The sequence below is a fragment of the Aedes albopictus genome, chromosome 2 (assembly GCF_035046485.1).
Source record: "Aedes albopictus strain Foshan chromosome 2, AalbF5, whole genome shotgun sequence".
Taxonomy (NCBI): Eukaryota; Metazoa; Arthropoda; class Insecta; order Diptera; family Culicidae; genus Aedes; species Aedes albopictus.
The window spans coordinates 415359320-415379381 of NC_085137.1; the positions used below are offsets into that span (position 1 = coordinate 415359320).

A 20062-nucleotide genomic window follows, 5' to 3' on the forward strand; every position below is an offset into this window, starting at 1 on the left:
TCCAAAAAATAGTCGAAATTCAAAATTTCACAATTTTTGGTGACTGGGAATTATTTTTAAAATGCATTTAAAGTTTGTGTGGGGAAAATTTTTTGTTCGGGACGAACTGTCATTTTATCGAATGAACTGTCATTCTATCCACAAAAATTAAATTTGATTTAATTATTTAACCATCAAAATAAAGGAATTGGATCGCAATAAAATCACGTTATACTCAGAAAAATGAGCTCTTTCGATTAGGATATAGCAATATTTCATTCAGAATTTCTACTTTAATCTCCGGAGCGATTTCTAAAGGAATCCTCGGAGAAATTTTCGGAGGCAAGGGGTTTCTTGAAGAGTCCAAGGAAAAACTGCTGTAGGATTCCCCGGAGGAATTTCTTGGGGATTCTCGGGAGGAATTCCTGGAGGAGTTACTGAAGGAATCCCCGGAGGAATTCCTGGAAGAACCTCCGGAGGAATCCCTGGAGAAACTCCTGGAAGAATCCCCAGAGGAACTACTGGAGGAATCCCCAGAGGAATCCCCGGAGGAACTCCTGGAGGAATCCCCGGAGGAACTCCTGGAGGAATCCCCGGAGGAACTCCTGGAGGAATCCCCGGAGGAACTCCAGGTATCAGAAGGCCGGCTCCAGAGGCACGTTATCCTCCATTTGGGACATTTGTGCCATCGCCATACAAATAAGCCTATTTCATCATTTACCTGAGGGAGCATGGGACAAGGGATGGGAATTAGGAAAGGGAAAGGTGATGAAATAGGAAGGAGTACCCTAGAAGAGGGAATGAGCGCATGAGCGCAACGAGAGCTCATAGCCCATACCACAACAGGTTTAATCAATGCCCTGAAAAGGACACTGTAAAACGCATAAGCGTAAGGAGAGCCTATAGCTCATTGGAGGTAGCATGTGACGTCATGCGACTTTCAATATGACATTGAAAGGCACGGCATCGAAAGCATCCTCAATATTCAAGAAATCACCCAAGCAAAAACAACGTTTGAGCGAGTACTTTCTTGAAAACGTATACAACTTTGTGTAAAAGAGTCACTGTGGACATCCCAAATTGGGAGGCATGTGAGTTCACATGAATAGCCATGTCAGCCAGACGAACATCACAGATGTGATCATCGACAATGCGTTTCAAGCATTTCAGAAAGAATGAGGTAACCAGGAACTCATTCCTTCTTTATACAACGCACGCACCCTTTCGGGATAAAACTATGTAGTAATTTCACGCCATGAAAATATCCCATAGAAAACTATAGGAGTTCAAAACAGGTTTGAAATACTCAAATCCCTCTGGAGAAAAATAGGACAATACACCATTTGCTCCTGGACATTTGAAGTAAGCAGAGCGTTTTAGTGCCCACTAAGTCAATTATATAGCTATAATTCTCTGGTGGAAGCTAAAGATCCGTAACTATACAAAAGACTGGTTTATCCGAAGATATTTTGAACTTGAACAGATCAGAGTTCCATTCAGGAATACCTCTTGCGGTCCGCACAGACCGCAGAGGACAAGCTTCTTTCAAAGCAATAGTTATGGTACACCACAATGGAGGGCGTTGTAGGTACAAAACCATAATGAAACTCTCTTGGAGTAGCAATGGAAGCGAGACATCATCATCATCATCATCATATATATAATAGCCCTGTTTGTCTGTCCGGTGACTAGCCAACCAGATGCAGCACGCGGGGAAATTCTCACAAAAAATAAAATTTTTGACTCTTCAATTCTTTTTTAGTATCAGATGCAGAGAACAAAACCAGTGACAACCATAGACAACCAGACACAGCATTTGATGAAAAAATCACAGACAACAGACGTTGGAAATTTTGTTTAAATATTTGACACTTCAATTCTTATTTACTATCAGATGCAGAAAATAAAACCAGTGACAACCATAGGCAACTAGACACAGCATTTGATGGAAAAAATCACTGACGACAGACGTTGAAAATTTTGTTTTTTTTTTAAATATTTGACACTTTTAAATGCTTTTTTACTGCCAAATCTAGACGAACATTTGAAAAGGGCCTATCTGCTTTGCGTAAACAAACATGTTTTTGTCTCTGTAGGGACCATCTGCATCCACCCACGCACAACAACACCATAATCAGAAAGAGTGTTCTTCAAGCTATCTGTTAAGGGTGTTGATGTGCGTGGGTGGATGCAGATGGGCCCTGCAGAGACAGAAACATGTTTGTTTACAAAAAGCAGATAGGCCCTTTTCAAATGTTCGTCTAGAAATGCAGAAAACAAAACCAGTGACAACCATAGACATCCAGACACAGCATTTGATGGAAAAAATCACAGACAACAGACGTTGATTTTTTTTAAATATTTGACACTTTAATGCTTTTTTACTGTCAGATGCAGAAAACAAAACCAGTGACAACCATAGACATCCAGACACAGCATTTGATGAAAAAATCACAGACAACAGACGTTGAAATTTTTGTTTTTTTTTAATATTTGACAATTTACTGCTTTTTACTGTCAGATGCAGAAAACAAAACCAGCGACAACCATAAACAACCAGGCACAGCATTTGATGGAAAAAATCACAGACAACAGACGTTGGAAATTTTGATTTTTTTTTAATTATTTGACACTTTAATCATTTTTTACTATCAGATGCAGAAAACAAAACCAGTGACAACCATAGACAACCAGACACAGCATTTGATGGAAAAAATCACAGAAACAGACAATGAAAATTTAATGTTTTTTTTTAATATTTGACACTTTAATGCTTTTTTTTACTGTCAGATGCAAAAAAACAAAACCAGGGACAACCATAGACAACAAGACACAGCATTTTATTAAAAAAAAAAACACACACACAGACAACAGACGCTGAAAATTTTGATTATTTTAATGCAGAAAAGAATCTGTCAGCCTTAGACAACCGAATGCAGCAGTTGCTGGAAATAACGCAGATAGCCCTGTTTGTCTGTCCGGTGACTTCACCGAAGTATTTTCATCTGTAAATATAAGCTGCATTGCATTCACCAAAAAAAAACTCTATTCAAAACGTAGAAAAATGTTATACTTTTCTTATTTAAAATCTACAAGCTGTTATTCAACCTAAACCGTTTATCTTGAAAAAAAAAACTTGCCACGGGCGCTACTGCGTCCACAAATAAACTAGTGGTCGCAACCAATTAGTACAGGTTCCCTAGTTTATTGAGCAGGGACGCCTGAATACGCAAATTTTGCGAAGGAACACTAAAAAGTTCAAAGAAGGTCAAATGGAGACTCCTCATCTGACACATGCCATTCAGTCACCTCATGACAAATTCTGCCAATGCAAAGTTGGATTAGGTGCAATTCTATGTTAAGTTATCCATGAACTGTACTATGTACTAAGTAATCCATTAAACTGAAGCATCTCAAATTAATGTTTGAGCTATTTCAGATGATGTAACCATCGTAGCAATACTGCCAAATATCAGCAAAAAGATGCTGAATACAAGAGCTTGCTTGAAGGGATCCATAAGGAAAGGTTGAAACATACTAAAATATAGCATGCTCGAGGCACGACACTTCATTTATAATGAAAGAAGCAAAACTGGGTTCACAAGGTAAACTATACAGAAGTTACCCTACGAAAATGAACTTTTTGAAGTAGAGCCACTTGGGCTAGACACGCTTTTTACGCTGAAAATTGATCTGAGGTTTCCCAGCCGTAGCCACTACCCAAACTAGACAGGATTACACTTTTCACAATCACAGCACAAAAAGGAAACATCAACGACAAACCAAATCGGTGTCAATTGAAAAACGCCAACCCATATATAGATGGTAATGTACGCTAATTTACAACATTTGAATAATCCCGCCCTTATTTAGCCTCAAATTTGAGACTTAAGAAGGGCAACTGATTCTCTCGGAGAAACGTAAGGTCCACTGCACCATTGATCCGGTTAGCGCAGTAAGGGCGTAAAACTGTGGAGGACGCCCTGATTCTCCACAGGCTCCGTTTGTGGTTAGGTTTTTATTAGACCCCCTAACCATTCATTCCTTGGCACGGTAAGCATAAAGCCGCATAACACCATGAATTAGGGGTCACCTGTTTAGTGGACTCTTACCACTGGATCAGGCGGTCCGTAGTGTTATTGTTAGCCAATTGAGACAACCGCTACCGACACTACACAGCTATCTAGGCTGATCGGGAAAAGAAGTTAACATTGATGGTTAACTTCCAAGCGAGCTCGAACAGCCCCCGGAGGAACTCCAGGAGTAATCCCCGGAGGAACTCCAGGAGGAATCCCCGAAGGAACTCCTGGAGGAATCCCCGGAGGAACTCCTGCAGGAATCCCCGGAGGAACCCCTGCAGGAATCCCCGGAGGAACTCCTGGAGAAATCCCCGGAAGAACTCCTGGAGGAATCCCCGGAAGAGCTCCTGGAGGAATCCCCGGAGGAACTCCTGGAGGAATCCCCGAAGGAACTCCAGGAGGAATCCCCGGAGGAACTCCAAGAGAAATCCCCGGAGGAACTCCTGGAGGAATCCCCGGAGGAACTCCTGGAGGAATCCCCGGAGGAACTCCTGGAGGAATCCCCGGAGGAACTCCTGGAGGAATCCCCGGAGGAACTCCTGGAGAAATCCCCGGAAGAACTCCTGGAGGAATCCCCGAAAGAGCTCCTGGAGGAATCCCCGGAGGAACTCCAGGAGGAATCCCCGAAGGAACTCCAAGAGAAATCCCCGGAGGAACTCCAGGAGAAATCCCCGGAGGAACTCCTGGAGGAATCCCCGGAGGAACTCCTGGAGGAATCCCCGGAGAAACTCCTGGAGGAATCCCCGGAGGAACTCCTGGAGGAATCCCCGGAGGAACTCCTGGAGGAATCCCCGGAGGAACTCCTGGAGGAATCCCCGGAGGAACTCCTGTAGGAATCCCCGGAGGAACTCCTGCAGGAATCCCCGGAGGAACTCCAAGAGAAATCTCCGGAGGAACTCCTGGAGGAATCCCCGGAGGAACTCCTGGAGGAATCCCCGGAAGAACTCCTGGAGGAATCCCCGGAGGAACTCCTGGAGGAATCCCCGGAGGAACTCCTGAAGGAATCCCCGGAGGAACTCCTGGAGGAATCCCCGGAGGAACTCCTGGAGGAATCCCCGGAGGAACTCCTGGAGGAATCCCCGGAGGAACTCCTGGAGGAATCCCCGGAGGAACTCCTGGAGGAATCCCCGGAGGAACTCCTGGAGGAATCCCCGGAGGAACTCCTGGAGGAATCCCCGGAGGAACTCCTGGAGGAATCCCCGGAGGAACTCCTGCAGGAATCCCCGGAGGAACTCCTGCAGGAATCCCCGGAGGAACTCCTGGAGAAATCCCCGGAAGAACTCCTGGAGGAATCCCCGGAGGAACTCCATGAGGAATCCCCGAAGGAACTCCAGGAGGAATCCCCGGAGGAACTCCAGGAGAAATCCCCGGAGGAACTCCTGGAGGAATCCCCGGAGAACTCCTGGAGGAATCCCCGGAGGAACTCCTGGAGGAATCCCCGGAGGAACTCCTGGAGGAATCCCCGGAGGAACTCCTGCAGGAATCCCCGGAGGAACTCCTGCAGGAATCCCCGGAGGAACTCCTGGAGAAATCCCCGGAAGAACTCCTGGAGGAATCCCCGGAAGAGCTCCTGGAGGAATCCCCGGAGGAACTCCTGGAGGAATCCCCGGAGGAACTCAGAATCACTGAAATAATTCCTGCCAAAATCGTAGAAGGAACTCAAAGAATTGCTGTAGGAATTCTCTTGATAGTTTCGAATACATAAATCCATAATCACCTACAAAACTGTCTCCAATCTTCCATTCAACTTTTATTTTCGGAATTCCTTCTCATCAAAATCTATCACTTTGAAGCCGGAATCCCTGCGGTGGATTACTCGTCTGGTTTTTATGAGGATCCGACCCTCCGGATGTTTTAAAAAATGTCCCAATAATTGAGATCTCAGATTTCACTGTGGTTGGCCGTTTCGTAGTGTCCCAGCCGGTTCCAATTTCAACGTTGTATTTATTCATCAGTGGAAGGGATCACATTCGAGACGACGTCCGGTCGATAGTTCCTCCGAGGTACTTCTCAACAAAGATGTCAGAATATTTTGCTTCTACCGCAGCAATATTTGGCAACAATCGGTACGGAATTCGGAAACTAAATATAGTAGCGACCTGTGTGGAAATGAGTAACTAAACTAAAATGACAACTCCGTGGGCAATCATTTTACTCGCCCAGCATTTTCAGCTAGGGTTAATTAATTATGCTTTATAGTAGGTCAATTGGCTAGCTATGTTGCGCAATTCAGATCCCATTGTGATTCACTAGCCTCTTCCCAGCAACTCTTATCCCTACCTCAGCGTGGTACCGGCCGGAAACTATGAGTAACCTTAGGGAAGATTGGGTAACCATCCCCGGTGGGAACTTTGGTCGTAGGCTGACAGGGAAGGGGGGAGGGGGTTGCTTCTGCAAAGCTGAGCGTCTGTTCTCCAGGAGGAGTGGCTCACAACAGCGTCTGATCCCCATGTTAAGGGCGGCTGATCAACGTCCGAGTGCCAGGGAATGACTCTAAGCTCACATTACCATAGTACGAGCCAGCAGTAAAAACCATTGTAACGGAAAATCAACATCAGAATAATACGAATCGAGACCAACGACAGTGAACAAAAAGGACTTGCGATTGAAAACTCGGTACGTGGAATTGCCGATCTCTCAAAATCATTGGGAACACCCGCATACTCGCCGATCCACTGTTCAGTCCTTCAAAGGACTGCGGGTTCGGCATCGTAGCACTGCAGGAGGTGTGTTGGACAGGATCCATTGTGCGAAGCTGGGAACAGCTTCTATCGTGATGGGTGATATGCAAAGGAGCATGACCGGTTGGTGGCCGATCGACGAAAGAATATGCAGGTTGAGGATCAACGGCCGATTCTTCAACTTCAGCATAATAAACATGCACAGCCCACACTCCGTGAGCACTGATGATAACAAGGACGGATTTTACGCGCAGCTCGAACGCAAGTACGACCGTTGCCCAAGCCACGACGTCAAGATCATCATAGGAAATTTAAACGCTCAGGTAGGCCAAGAGGATGAATTCAGACCGCCGATTGGAAAGTTCAGCGCCCACCAGCAGACAAACGAAAACGGCCTACGACTCATTGATTTCTCCGCCACCAAAAAAATGGCCATACGTAGCCCCTTTTTCCAACACATCCTCCCTCATCGTTACACCTGGAGATCACCACGGCAGACAGCATCCCAAATTGAACACGTTCTGCTTAACGGACGGCACCTTTTCGGCATTATCGACATCAGGACCTATAGTGGCGCCAGCATCGACTCCGACCACTACCTAGTGATGGTCAAACTGCGCCCAAAACTTTCCATCATCAACAATGTACGGTACCGGCGACCGCCACGGTACAACCTAGAGCGACTAAAACAACCGCATGTTGCCTCCGCATACGCGCAGAATCTCGAGGCGACGTTGCCAGACGAGTGCGAGCTCGATGAGGCCTCTCTAGAGGACTGCTGGAGCACAGTGAAAGCAGCCATCAACGATGCAGCCGAGAGTACCATCGGGTACGTGGAACGGAATCGACGAAACAAATGGTTCGGCGAAGAGTGCAGAACAATTTTGGAGGAGAAGAACGCAGCGCGGGCGGTAATGCTGCAGCAAGGCACCCGACAGAATGTGGAACATTACAAACAGAAGCGGATACAGCAGACCCGTCTCTTTCGGGAGAAAAAGTACCACCTGAAAGATGCGGAGTGCGAAGAAATGGAACTGCTGTGCCGTTCTCAAGAAGCACGGAAGTTCTACCAGAAGTTCAACGCATTTCGCAACGACTTCGTGCCGCGACCCGAAATGTGCAGAGATAAGGACGGAGGCTCCTTGACGGATGGACGTGAGGTGATCGAAAGCTGGAAGCAGCACTTCGAGGAGCATCTGAATGGCGTGGAGAACGTAGGCTCTCTGCGCTCCATGCCTTCTTGTGCCAACCGGATCAGAAGCAAACACCAGTTTTGCAGGGTTGTGGTCTGGCATTCTTGCAAAACGCCCTGCCCACCGTATCCTTCCGGCTTTGGCCACCTTCCGGATGCTGGGTTCGCCGTAAAGTGCAGCGAGCTCGTGGTTCATCCTTCCCCGCCACACATCGTTCTCCTACACACCGCCGAGGATCGTCCTTAACACGCGTCACTCGAAAACTCAGAGTGCTTGCAGATCCTCGTCGAGCATGATCCATGTCTCGTGTCTGTAGATGACCACCGGTCTTATTAGCGTTATGTACATGGTGCATTTGGTGCGTGGGTGAATCTTTTTAGACCGCAGCTTCTTCTGGAGCCCGTAGTAGGCCCGACTTCCGCTGATGATGCGCCTTCGAATTTCACGTCTCATGTTGTTGTCAGCCGTCAGTAAGGATCCGAGGTAGACGAGCTTCTCCACCACCTCGAAAGTACACCCGTCTATCGTAACATTGCTAACCAGACGGATCCGGTCGTTTTCGGTTCAACCTACCAGCATGTAGTTTGTTTTTGAGGCATTCACCACCAATCCGACCTTAGCTGCTTCACGTTTCAGCTCTGTCATCGTTCCAAATGTTCTGGCGATAATGTCCATGTCGTCCGAGAAGCACACAAATTGACCGGATTTTGTAAAAATCGTTCCCCGGCTGTTGAGCCCGGCTCGTCGCATCACACCTTTCAGTGCGATGTTGAAGAGTAGGTATGAGAGTCCGTCACTTTGTCGCAGTCCCCGGCGAGATTCTAATGAACTGCGCGGTCGATACTGTCATATGCCGCTTTGAAGTCGATGAACAGGTGATGCGTTGGGACCTGGTATTTAAGCGTTTCTGGAGGATTTGTCGTACGGTAAAGATCTGGTCCGTTGTCGACCGGCCGTCGATGAAGCCGACTTGATAACTTCCCACGAAATCACTCGTTTAAAGTGGCGGCTAAAATATAAACGACTCATAAAAAAGTGATAATTTTCCATAACAAAATCAGAAATTGCCAATAAAAAAGTAGGGGTGGGAGCAATGATAAACTATAAAATTTCCATAAACAAATCAAAAAGTGCATAAATAATTCAAAACTTCCCATAAATAATTGATTTTCGAGCAATAAAAAATGTCAGATTTTCCACAAATAAAAATCAACAATTGCAATAAAAAAACTATATTTTTTCTAACAAAAAAGTTTAAATTTTCCATAAATAAATCTGATTTTTCCATAAATAATTTAAAAATTCCCAATTGAAAAACATCAAAAAAGCAATTGAAATTTAAGCAATAAATACGAAATAATGAGCAAAGTAAAAGAACCGGTTGAGCCATGCGGCGAAGCCGCATAGAGGATTGAGGAACTGAGGCGGCAGAAGGCCGCCGAAGTTCCCGAAAGCCGATGCACCGTAACTGCGTCGATTCGGTTCTAGGCAATCCACAGATCCAAGAATTTGCCCGGTATAATGCGAACAGAGATGTTATCCTTTTTTAAAGTCCGACGAGCGTTAGCGAGTTCGGACAGCAAGCGATTGTCTGTTAATTTGCACAATAGTTTCAGTTTTTCTATCATAGTTCTAAGATGTAGTATGTTCGAAATTTTTTGTTGGAAAAAATATAGTTTTTTATTGCAATTGTTGATTTATTTGTGGAAATTCTGACATTTTTTATTGCTCGAAAATCAATTATTTATGGGAAGTTTTTATTTATTTATGCGCTTTTTTAATTGTTTATGGAACTTTTATAGTTTATTATTGCTTCCACCCCTATTTATTTATTAGCAATTTTCGAATTATTTATGGAAAATTTTTAATTTATTATGGGACGATTAATTGGCTGCCTTAAAGTGGCAGATGACGAAAGATGATCGGGGATAGCACTTTGTAGGCAGCATTCAAAATAATGATCGCTCTGAAGTTCTCATATTCCAAATGGTCGCCTTTCTTGTGAATGGGGCAGATTACCCCTTCCTTCCACTCCTCCGGTAACTGTTCGGTTTCCCAGATCCTGACTATTAGCCGATGCATACAGGTGGCCAACTTTTCTGGGCCCATCTTGATGAGTTCAGCTGCGATACCATCCTTACCAGCTGCTTTGTTGGTTTTGAGCTGGTGAATGGCATCCTTAGGGGCTGTCCATAAACCACGTGGTCATTTTTTTGGGACTTCTCAACCCCCCCCCCCCCGCGTGGTCATTTGTCCATACAAAAATTTTTATTCGTCCATACAAAATGCTCATAGGCCAGACCCCCCCCCATGACCACGTGGTTTATGGACAGCCCCTTAACGTCCCTCAGCGTGAGAGTTGGTTCATTTCCGTCCACCGCTGCCCTGGCATCGTCGTTTCCTCCGTTGTCGTGTTCTCCCGTGCCTAGTTCTCCACGCCATTCAGGTGCTGATCGAAGTGTTTCTTTCATATTCCACATTACCTGATTTTATGAAGATTTTTGAAGTTTATGTCAAAAACCTATTTAATTCTATTCAGTCCGTACAATTGAATTTATGTTAATATTTTTTCTCTCTGTGAATTAGTTCTGTATAGAGTCTCGGCATTTCTGGTCATACACGATGTAGCAAACATGATGCGATATCCATAACCAATTTGTCTTTGTTGAAACATTGAAATTCAGTCGAAGAAACTGAGAAAATCCGTGAGATTTTGGTCCCATTTCATAAATATATTGATTTATTGATGTCTACCATGTTTTATTAAGGGACATTTTTAGTCTCCCTATATTCAATCAAACAAACAAAATAAATTCCATCACAGTAAGTAAAATTCAATCACGTAGTTATCACTTTCTTCGAATTCCATCAATCTCGCATTCGCTCGTAAATTCCCACATCAGTCCAAAAACCAATAATTGGTTGTCAACCCAAACTCTCCATGACTGATTTATAGCATCCACCAGCGAGGCACCTCCAACTAACTAACTGCGACTTCCTCGGTCGGTTGCTGGCACCTATAGGCAGTAGCTACTTACTGCAGTCGCCACCGCAAAAGTAAAACAGAGAGACTCGTTTAAAATTTAATTTTCCACGCCACATATTTACTTAGTCGATCTATATCGATCCATCCATCTCTCCATTTGCAGACGAGCAGGCAAGCAGAGAAATTCATTTCACTCACCCACAACTCTATCCATATCGATTGGATTGGGCCAAGCCTGAAGTGTGCAGCGCCAGCAGCCAGTCTGTGCGAAACCGTCCCCAGAAGCAGCAGAAGCCCTCGAAATGGCATCAATCAGAAGAGCATCGTCATTATCGTCATCATCGTGGTCGTCGTCGTTCCTCGTGGTGACAATTACCCTAGTGCTGGTAGTGCTGACAATTTGCGGTGAAATTCAAACGGCAACCGCCGCTGCTACCAAATCGGGCGATGCGGCGCAGACTTCTGCAGTGGATAATCGCTCCAACGGCGTGCTCTCGGGTAAAATTGGTGGTGGAACTGGTTTAAGATTATTGTGAAGCATCGCTTGTAGGGTTTGATGGTTTTGGCAGGAAAGTAGTCGAAACGCAAACACCAGGTCATCATTGCATAGAACTTTTAAATTATAAATCATCTACAGTCATTTGAAATACTCCTGAATTAATGTATGGCCAATCCATTTAGAGTCATTAGGGTGGTCAATTTTAAGATAAAGTTTTTTTCAACACCTAAAATTTCAAAAAATCATTACTTTCGAACTTAACCAGTTCGCCGATTGTAAATTTATTTATTTATTTTATTTATTTCATTCATTTATTTATTTGATTTATTTATTTCATTTATTTATTTATTTATTTTTTAATAGTATTTTTCTGAAAAAAAAATACAACGAAAGGGCCAAACTGCCAAGTTTTTTTTCTTGTTTCCATGGTTTCGGGACCAAAAGTAGACCATATTTTTTGTATTTTTATCAAAAAAAAATTAGGAAAATTTGGCATAATACATCAAAAAATCAGAAATACCATAATCCGAAATAACATTGTCCAAAATTTTCGATATTTTATGATATGGCGTAACATTGACCATCTCAGTGATCGATGCTCGTTTGTGTTGAAAATGCCCTTACTTTTTAAGTTCGGGGTCACTGATTTCGAATATGTTGCAACAATTTTTACAAATTATGTGGTTTATTATTCTATATTTTTAGCCAAGTTCGGCAAAAAGCAGTTGAAAGCTAGTAGAAAATACGTTATATTACCGTTCTCATCTTAAAATATGGTCAACCCAATTCCCAGCGACACTGCCGTAAGTTTACATTCATTTTTTAGAAAATTGGCAAACTTGGGTTAAGTTTCCATACAAATATTTTTGTAAAAGTTTCAAATAAATCATGTTCAAAGTTACTTTGACTTATTATCTTTTGAACGAGACCAAGGGTTTTGTAATTGGACGCATATTGGCGGAGATATGGACCTAAAAATATGACATGTTTTTGAGGGGGTGACCCCAGACTTTTGATCGGGAGTGTATGTATGTATCACAGATAAACAGACATAACATTTGCAAAAGTTCATCGTTCCCACTTTTAACGATACTTTTTAATCTTCGTAGTTGTGGCTTTCACAACTTTCACACTAGCGCCTTCTGTTGACGATATTGCACAGCGCAGTGTTTCGTGAAACATGTCCACATGTTTCATGGTAGTGTGATTTTCATAATAATTGTTCTAGGTGTTGCGCCTGTTTGTCTGTGTATGTTCGGAATCAGGAAGCTTTTCACAAATTATTAGAATAACTCGGAAATATGGGGATCTTCATTTTCATGATTAATTTAAGTTTATTTGAGTTGAGTTTTTGTATATTCACCCCTTGTGAAAAAATAGCTTCAAGTAAATATTCTTAAAAATAATGAAATTAAAAAAAAAACACCCCTCAATTTTTGTTTTACCAATTTGTGCCCCCTTAACGTAACATGTAATGGCTTATATGTATTGTGCCATTTTCAAAGCTGCGTAACTTTTTTCCTGCTTCACCGAAATAAATCTAATTTTGCCCAGTTTTTTTTATTTATGTGTATTTTAACAATTTGCTAAAGGATGGTACGGTCAAATTTTGGTCATACAATTTTATTCATAACTTTAGACTGCGAACACCAAAATAGCTGATTTTTGGACCAGTAAAGGTACATTGTATGCAGCTTATACCATAAAATTTTCATCAAAATCGGTTTAGTATTTGCGGAGATATCGTTGAATCTTGAGATCTGCAATTTTACAGTTTTGTACAAAGAGGATTCAAAAATAAGAACACATTTTTATTGTTTTATTTATATAGCAAGAATAAGTTAACCGATTTCAATGAAAAATTTTCTGTTTGTAAAGTATGCATGTCAAAATGTTGTGTAAAAATTTCATTCAACTTTATCTAGCCGTTACAAAGTTATATTTTCTTAAGTGACACCCGGTCAGTTTTTTTTCGTATTCAAACTGCTGCAACTTTGAAAGTATTCATACAAAATGGTTCAAAATTTAACTAAGAACATATTTTTATAATAGTGTTATACTGTAAAATGTTTATAGGAATCGGAGCAGTATTGATAGTTCTATAATCAAAATTGTGCTTCGCTGTCCTAAAATTGGCGAAAATTTACTTTGGAACGCTTTGTACAAAATTTTAAAAAGGCAGGTCGTTGGTTTTATCTATACATCAACCAATACTTAATGGATTTTGATGAAAATTTTATGGTATAAACTACACATAATGTACCATTACTGGTTTTGGTGTACGCAGTCTAAAATTATGAAAAAAATGGTGTGACCAAATTTTGACCGTACCACTTTTTAATTCTACATATTTTGCAAAGTTTATCTTTAGAGTATATTGTTCACATCGGTGCAGTTTTGCAGCTGTCAGTAAGATTCCCCCATGGATTCCCCTCAAGATGGAATACCTACAATTCACTAACCGATTACAAATAGAAAATTGTACACTTGCATGTAAAAATTTTAAGTTGGTCGATATATGACAACTTCATAAATTTACTTCGTCGGATCATCCATGGTTCGTTAATAGATCTTCTATCTATCTATCTATCTATCTTATCAGGATTCTGAGATATAGAAGTTTGAGGATATTTGACCCTGGCGCCACCTAGCGGACGATTCTCAAACCAAAGACGCCATTGCCAGATAGTTCTTAGCCTGCTGAACAACTTTGCTGAAAACGGCATGCTTGTACCTCATTAGGGTATCGAGATATACGTGTTTGAATTTTTCAGACACGATGCGCCACCTAGCGGATAAATCTCAAACCAAAGACTTCACTATCAGATAGTTCTGAGCTTGCTGAAGAATTTTGCCGAAGACAGCATCATTCTATCTTATCAGGTTTCTGAGATATGAGGGTTTGGACGTTTTTGTTCCTGGCGCCACCTAGCGGCCGAATCGCGAACCAAAGTTGCCGTTGCCAGTTAGTTCTTAACCTGCTGAACAAATTCGCCGAAGACACTATACCTCTACCTCATCGGGATCTTGAGATATACGTTGCGCAAAGAATGTAACCAATTTTGGTACCCCAAGACAATCCGGAATAACTCCGGAACCATGTGGACCAGGCAGCCATGTCCCTGGCATCATAAACTAGAAGAGTTTTTCGGGAAGTTGTGAAAATTTCATCAAAATCCATCGAAAAACAAAAAAGTTAAGACCATTTTTGTGCTTTTCCGAAGGTGGAAAATGTACGTTGGCTGGATGAAGGTTAATTTTAAATATTTTGCATAAAATTCAAACGGAGACATACATGCAAAACTAGATGAATTTCCTCATTTTTTGGTTTTGACCACTCTGAATTTGTTTATCTTGGCTTTGTTCATTTGCAAAAAGAGGCAGATAATCCAAATCAGCCACATTTGCTTATGGATTATCAAGACTAGTGCTATTGAAAACCTGAGTGGGGGTTGAATTCGGCCATTGTGGCTGCCATATTTGTATTCTAAGATGTTCCACCTTAACTGCGTATAGATGCTCATCTTCTCAGTACTAATCAAGAGGGCTGTAGTTTTCCATTCTTGGTGAAATCTACACAAATGTTTAATTATTTTTAAGAGAAAATGGAGTTAGTTGTTTTGCCAAATGTGCAATTTGAAATAAAGCTTGATTTTCAATAGTTTGAAAAGGCTGTTTGTCTTCAGCTGCAGTCGCTGGAAAATACTGCAAATAGAAATAATTTATAAAAAGGTAAACTGGATAACAGATGATAACGTAAAAAACATGCATTTATTAACGTGAAATAGATGAAAATGAGGTTTGAAATGGAAAAACACTTTCGCATTATTTCCTGCCATACCCTAACTTAATTCTAAAGCGCAAGATCAGCTTCAACCGTTAAGGACAGTGGTGTGAGGAGTGGGTAGGACAGGGAGGACATGTCCTACCCACAAAATATGCTGGGAAGGACAGTCCATATATTGTCCTCCCTCCCTCATTGTAATCTTCTTCCCTCCTCTCTTGGAGGTTGAAACTTTAAATGAGGATGATTATGATGGCTAAAAATGGTGATATAACATACAAACGTTATTTTATCAAATTTCAACCATTTTTTGGTTGTATTAGCCCTTTTAGGTGGATTTATCATCCTTTAAAATTACCTAAATTTTTATTCGTCATGGTTACATTGTATTTTAAATAGATTTACTAGATATGATCAATAAAATTAACTTATATTCTTAGATAGGTGACTTCTAATACTTTGACCCATTCTCACCCCCTCTAAGGGGTGAGATTGGGTCAATTTTCAATCATTTGTAGTTTAGTAAGTAATTCATATAATGTGATACTTTCTTGCTAAACTTTCATTACCACATAGAAGAGTATACATACCAAATAAAAAGTTATTCCGACTTCACTTGCATTTGTTATTTAACAAACAATCTTTGAGTATCCTTTTTTGACCCATTCTCACCCCCAACCACGGTACTTTTTCAATTTATTGGCGGCTATGTTGTTACTTTCCTTCAAAACACATTTATATATAAGTCAATTAGTGGGAAATTAAATGAACTTTAATTTGCATCTAGAATTTTGAAACGATGTTGAAGTTTTAAATAATTTGGTGTTTTATTAGAAAAATAATCAAATCGTTATAATTTTCTTCCGTGTTAAGAATTTTAGGTTAAGTCAACGATTTTTCATAAATCATTATATAAGTCATAGATGGTCAAAATTTCATTGCATTCGGATCATTGAATCCGGAGAAATAACAGCTCAAAGTTGATGATGATTAACCTGGGCTTGTTAGGGGAATATCTATAAATAAGAAGAAAATCGCGTTAAGTTCTGTTCCTTTAAATTCCACTAAGAATTTGCATCCTTTGACAGATACGTCTTTCGACCTCAACTGTAAGGTCGTCTTCAGTGTCTTGTACTTGACTCGACACTGTCAGACTGTCAGACACTGACACTGACTCGACACTCGAGTCGAGTCAAGTACAAGACACTGAAGACGACCTTACAGTTGAGGTCGAAATTCGTATCTGTCAAAGGATGCAAATTCTTAGTGGAATTCAAAGGAACAGTACTTAACGCGAGCTCAAAGTTGGCTATCGGATAAATTTACCTTTAACATGAAACTTTATGACTTCGTGGAGAATGGCTAAATTTTTCGCAAATTTGGACCACTGATACACAACTACTTGATGAACTTACAGTATAAATTTGAAAATATTTGGTGCACTTTTCGAAAAGTTTGTTAGTTAGTTGAACATTTTTTGAAAAGAGAAAGTTTTTCCTGTCCCGATCATTTTGTCTATCCCCTATAGTTTCTTGTGGAATTCGGCCATTTTCTGGCAGTTATGAGAAGGCAACACAGTCGTTGCTTTATAAAACATTTGATTTTCAGATAAAACTCTTGTAAACCACTATATATCAACCAGGATATATCAACTACCTGGATTTCTTTAGTGACTCTATTGGAATAACTTCAATATCTTGTAAAAAAGTATTCAGAAACCAAGAAGTAGACACAAAATTTGGCTTGGATTTAATGAGAAATACTGTAAAAAGTTTAACCAAACAGTTATTATAAAAAAGTTTTGGAGATTCTGTGAATGGAGCTGTTTTGAACGATTTCTCCAATGGTTACTCCAGATATTGCTCAAAAAAATTGCTCCAGGTAGATCGCAATTTTTTCGTGGCTCCCACGAAGACTTTTCTTAGGACTCCAAAATAAGCTGCTACAACGAATCAAAGATTTTTCTAGGAGATGCTTTATCAATTGTAACAATAAATGTTAAGGTATTGCAAGAAAATGGCTCCAAAGATTCCACAAGAAATTGTATATTAGGCCTCTTTTTTTTTCCTTCAAGTAATTAATTTCTCGGATCGTCCAATAGAAATCCTTTCTGTGTATTTCTTCGGAATTCCTAAATGGAAATTCGGCCTTCAAATTTTCGCTTCAAATTTCTTCGAATAAACCACACTAAAGTTCAACATGTTAAAAATGTTCTAGAATTGCTATAAACACATTTCTATGATTCCATACATTTGTCCTACCCACGTAATTGGACGTGGCCGCGCCTCTGGTTAAGGAGAAACATTAGCGAATACAAATATGGTCGACTTGATACCTTCCTCACGTTTCCAAGAGCACCAATCTTGAAAATTCTTAAACTGCGCTCGATTTAGAAAAGCTGCCTCTTTTTGCAAGTGAACAAAGCCAGGAAAAACAAGTGAAGCTTGGTTCAAAGTTTCGTTTGTCAGAAGTGTGCCTCTGAAGATTGAATTCAACATTGCAATAGGATTTCTTGAATTTTCACCTTAAAACATGTTGAAAAAAAATAAAAACCATACTTTAGCCCTCTCCCCCCACCCCCTTCACTATCATTATCATTAATTTTAAGTAAGCAAATAAATTTTATGTCAACATTAAAAGTTAACATTTGCTACATCGCTTTTGAACTTGTAAAGGATCCGTTAATTCTGAAATTTCAGCAGATTTCATGAAGTTGTCGCGTCATTATTTTGTTTTGATTAATTCTCTAAGTGGTAATATAAATCAATTCCTTGTAAAAAAGCTAAGAAGGCGCAAATCAAGGGCCGAAACGTCGGATGAAATAGAATCAATCCGCTCATAATTTATCCGGACCGAAAAGCCAATTGTATAGGGAAACGAAACAAAATATCACGCGAAGTACAATTTATTCTGATGCTAAACTCTGCCACCCAGTTCATGCCCACGGAAATTTATCGTTTGTCATCCGACCACACTAAATGAATTGTTGAAGGCAGCTAATTACTCAAGACAGTCGAGAAATAACGGTGGCGTAAAGTGGAAGGCAGAGTGCAATAAGAGACTCAACTGTATGTAATATTATTCGATGCCATTAGATAAGTTTATCATCAAATTTTCCCCGTATACTTTCAGCGCCGAGAACATTTGGCCGGATACGAATGCTCAAGAACGTCATGCTACCGGTGATGTTCATATTGGGTGGCATCAAGACACTTTTAATCTTCCTGGTAGCAATCTCGCTCAAAACCCTCTTCGTCGCCTCGTCCATCTTTGTGATCAACATCAGCCTTGGCCTGGCAAAGGTGATCAACTTTTTCAAACATGGCTATGGAGCTCACCACGGGAAAGATCTATGGTCCTATGGACAAGACAAGAACATTCACATCCATATCCATTCGGACCCAAGCCATCACCTGTCGTTGGACGGACCAGTACCACCTCTGGCAACGGTGCACAGTAGTATCTCCCCGACCATCCACAGCGGAGTCTTCCCGTACTCGAGAAGTGACGTCATCGAACCGATCTACGCTTCCCCATCGCAAATCAACTCATACACCAAGATGTACGGAATGCCCACCGCCCTGACCAACGTACGCCCTCAGAGCTTACCGTATTCCGGCTGGCAGCCCGCGAGTCGAAAGCGATAGGGCGCGATCTACCACCTTAGGCTAAGCAAATAACTCATAGAGAATAATACCAAATCAACCAATGAACTCCCCCGTGAGAGTGCAGTGCACATTGGTTCAGAAAGCCAGTTCACGAGAAGTGCAACTTATCACGTCAATTTGCTTTCCGGGTCATTGGGCAACGCGAGAACAAACCGTTCACCACGTGTGTAAACAAGATCTTCATCGCGCAGGTTCAACACTTATTTATTGCGCCTCAAGGAGGTGGCGACTGTCTTGCCCCCTTCTTGGGCACTAGTTAACTCAGTTAGTAATGTTTCCCATTAGGATGTAAGCGAATTTGCGAGTTAAAACATAAGTTTGGTTAATTAGGCCCTCTAATTGACCGCTCATGTGGATGTTTTTGCCGGAGAGATCCAACAAATTGTTTGCGTGTGCGTTAGAGTAGGTAGGTAAAAGTAAAAGTGTGGTCATAGATCTGAGCTGAATACTGAACCTAATACCAAAAGGGTGAATCAACGAATGTGCGAGCGCGAACATAACGATCTGTAAGTGAAAATAAAGAAGCTAAATCGATGTAAATTACCGAAACAAAAATGCAGTTTTTCTTCTCTCTTTCGACTCATCGATGCATAGCGAGCGTTCAATGTAGCGATGAAGTGAGAGGGAAATATGAAACGAATTCCTTATTAGATGTAGGCCCACTAAGTGTTGCTGACCGAAGAATATGGTTTAAATGTCCATTCACAGAAATGGATGCATGATTGGCACTGTTGACGTGATGAATTTTAGTTTTGAATTTTGTGCTCGGAAGGAAATAACGCTGCGCTGGATGCACATATCCATTACGAAAAATGACAAGACAATGCTACACACTAAGAATGAATCGCAGAATTCTGTGAAAGAATTCACCGAATCAAAACTGTAAAACATGTTTTCACAGATCTTTCTGTGAAATTTGATGTTTTCCAATCCAACTGTCACAACTTCACATAAAATTCGGTAAATGCAAACAAATTACCAAATTCTGTGAAATTTTTACACTACGGTTCGGCGAACATTAACATTTTCACCGTACGCTGCGATTTTTACCGAACTTCTGTGAAACCAGTAGTCGGTCATATTACCAAGTGCAAGCTGTCAAAAATTAATAGGTTTTTAATTTTTTTGCGTGAGAATAATAAAGTCATCGGCAAACTAAAGATAGAACAGCAGAACAACAAAAATGAAGATTT

The 20062-nt window shown here is 41.2% G+C and overlaps 1 protein-coding gene across 2 annotated transcripts in view; it reads left to right on the forward strand.

The window, feature by feature from the left end:
- Positions 1–19567, forward strand: part of LOC109417867 (uncharacterized) — a 39851-nt gene extending 20284 nt beyond the window's left edge. For both annotated transcript variants that reach the window (XM_019692045.3, XM_019692046.3), the window contains exons 2-3: positions 11082–11416; positions 18334–19567. In XM_019692045.3, the coding sequence (XP_019547590.2) occupies positions 11221–11416; positions 18334–18848 (711 nt within the window). In that variant the 5' untranslated portion in view covers positions 11082–11220 and the 3' untranslated portion in view covers positions 18849–19567. The remainder of the gene's footprint in view (positions 1–11081; positions 11417–18333) is intronic.
- Positions 19568–20062: the final 495 nt, after the last annotated feature.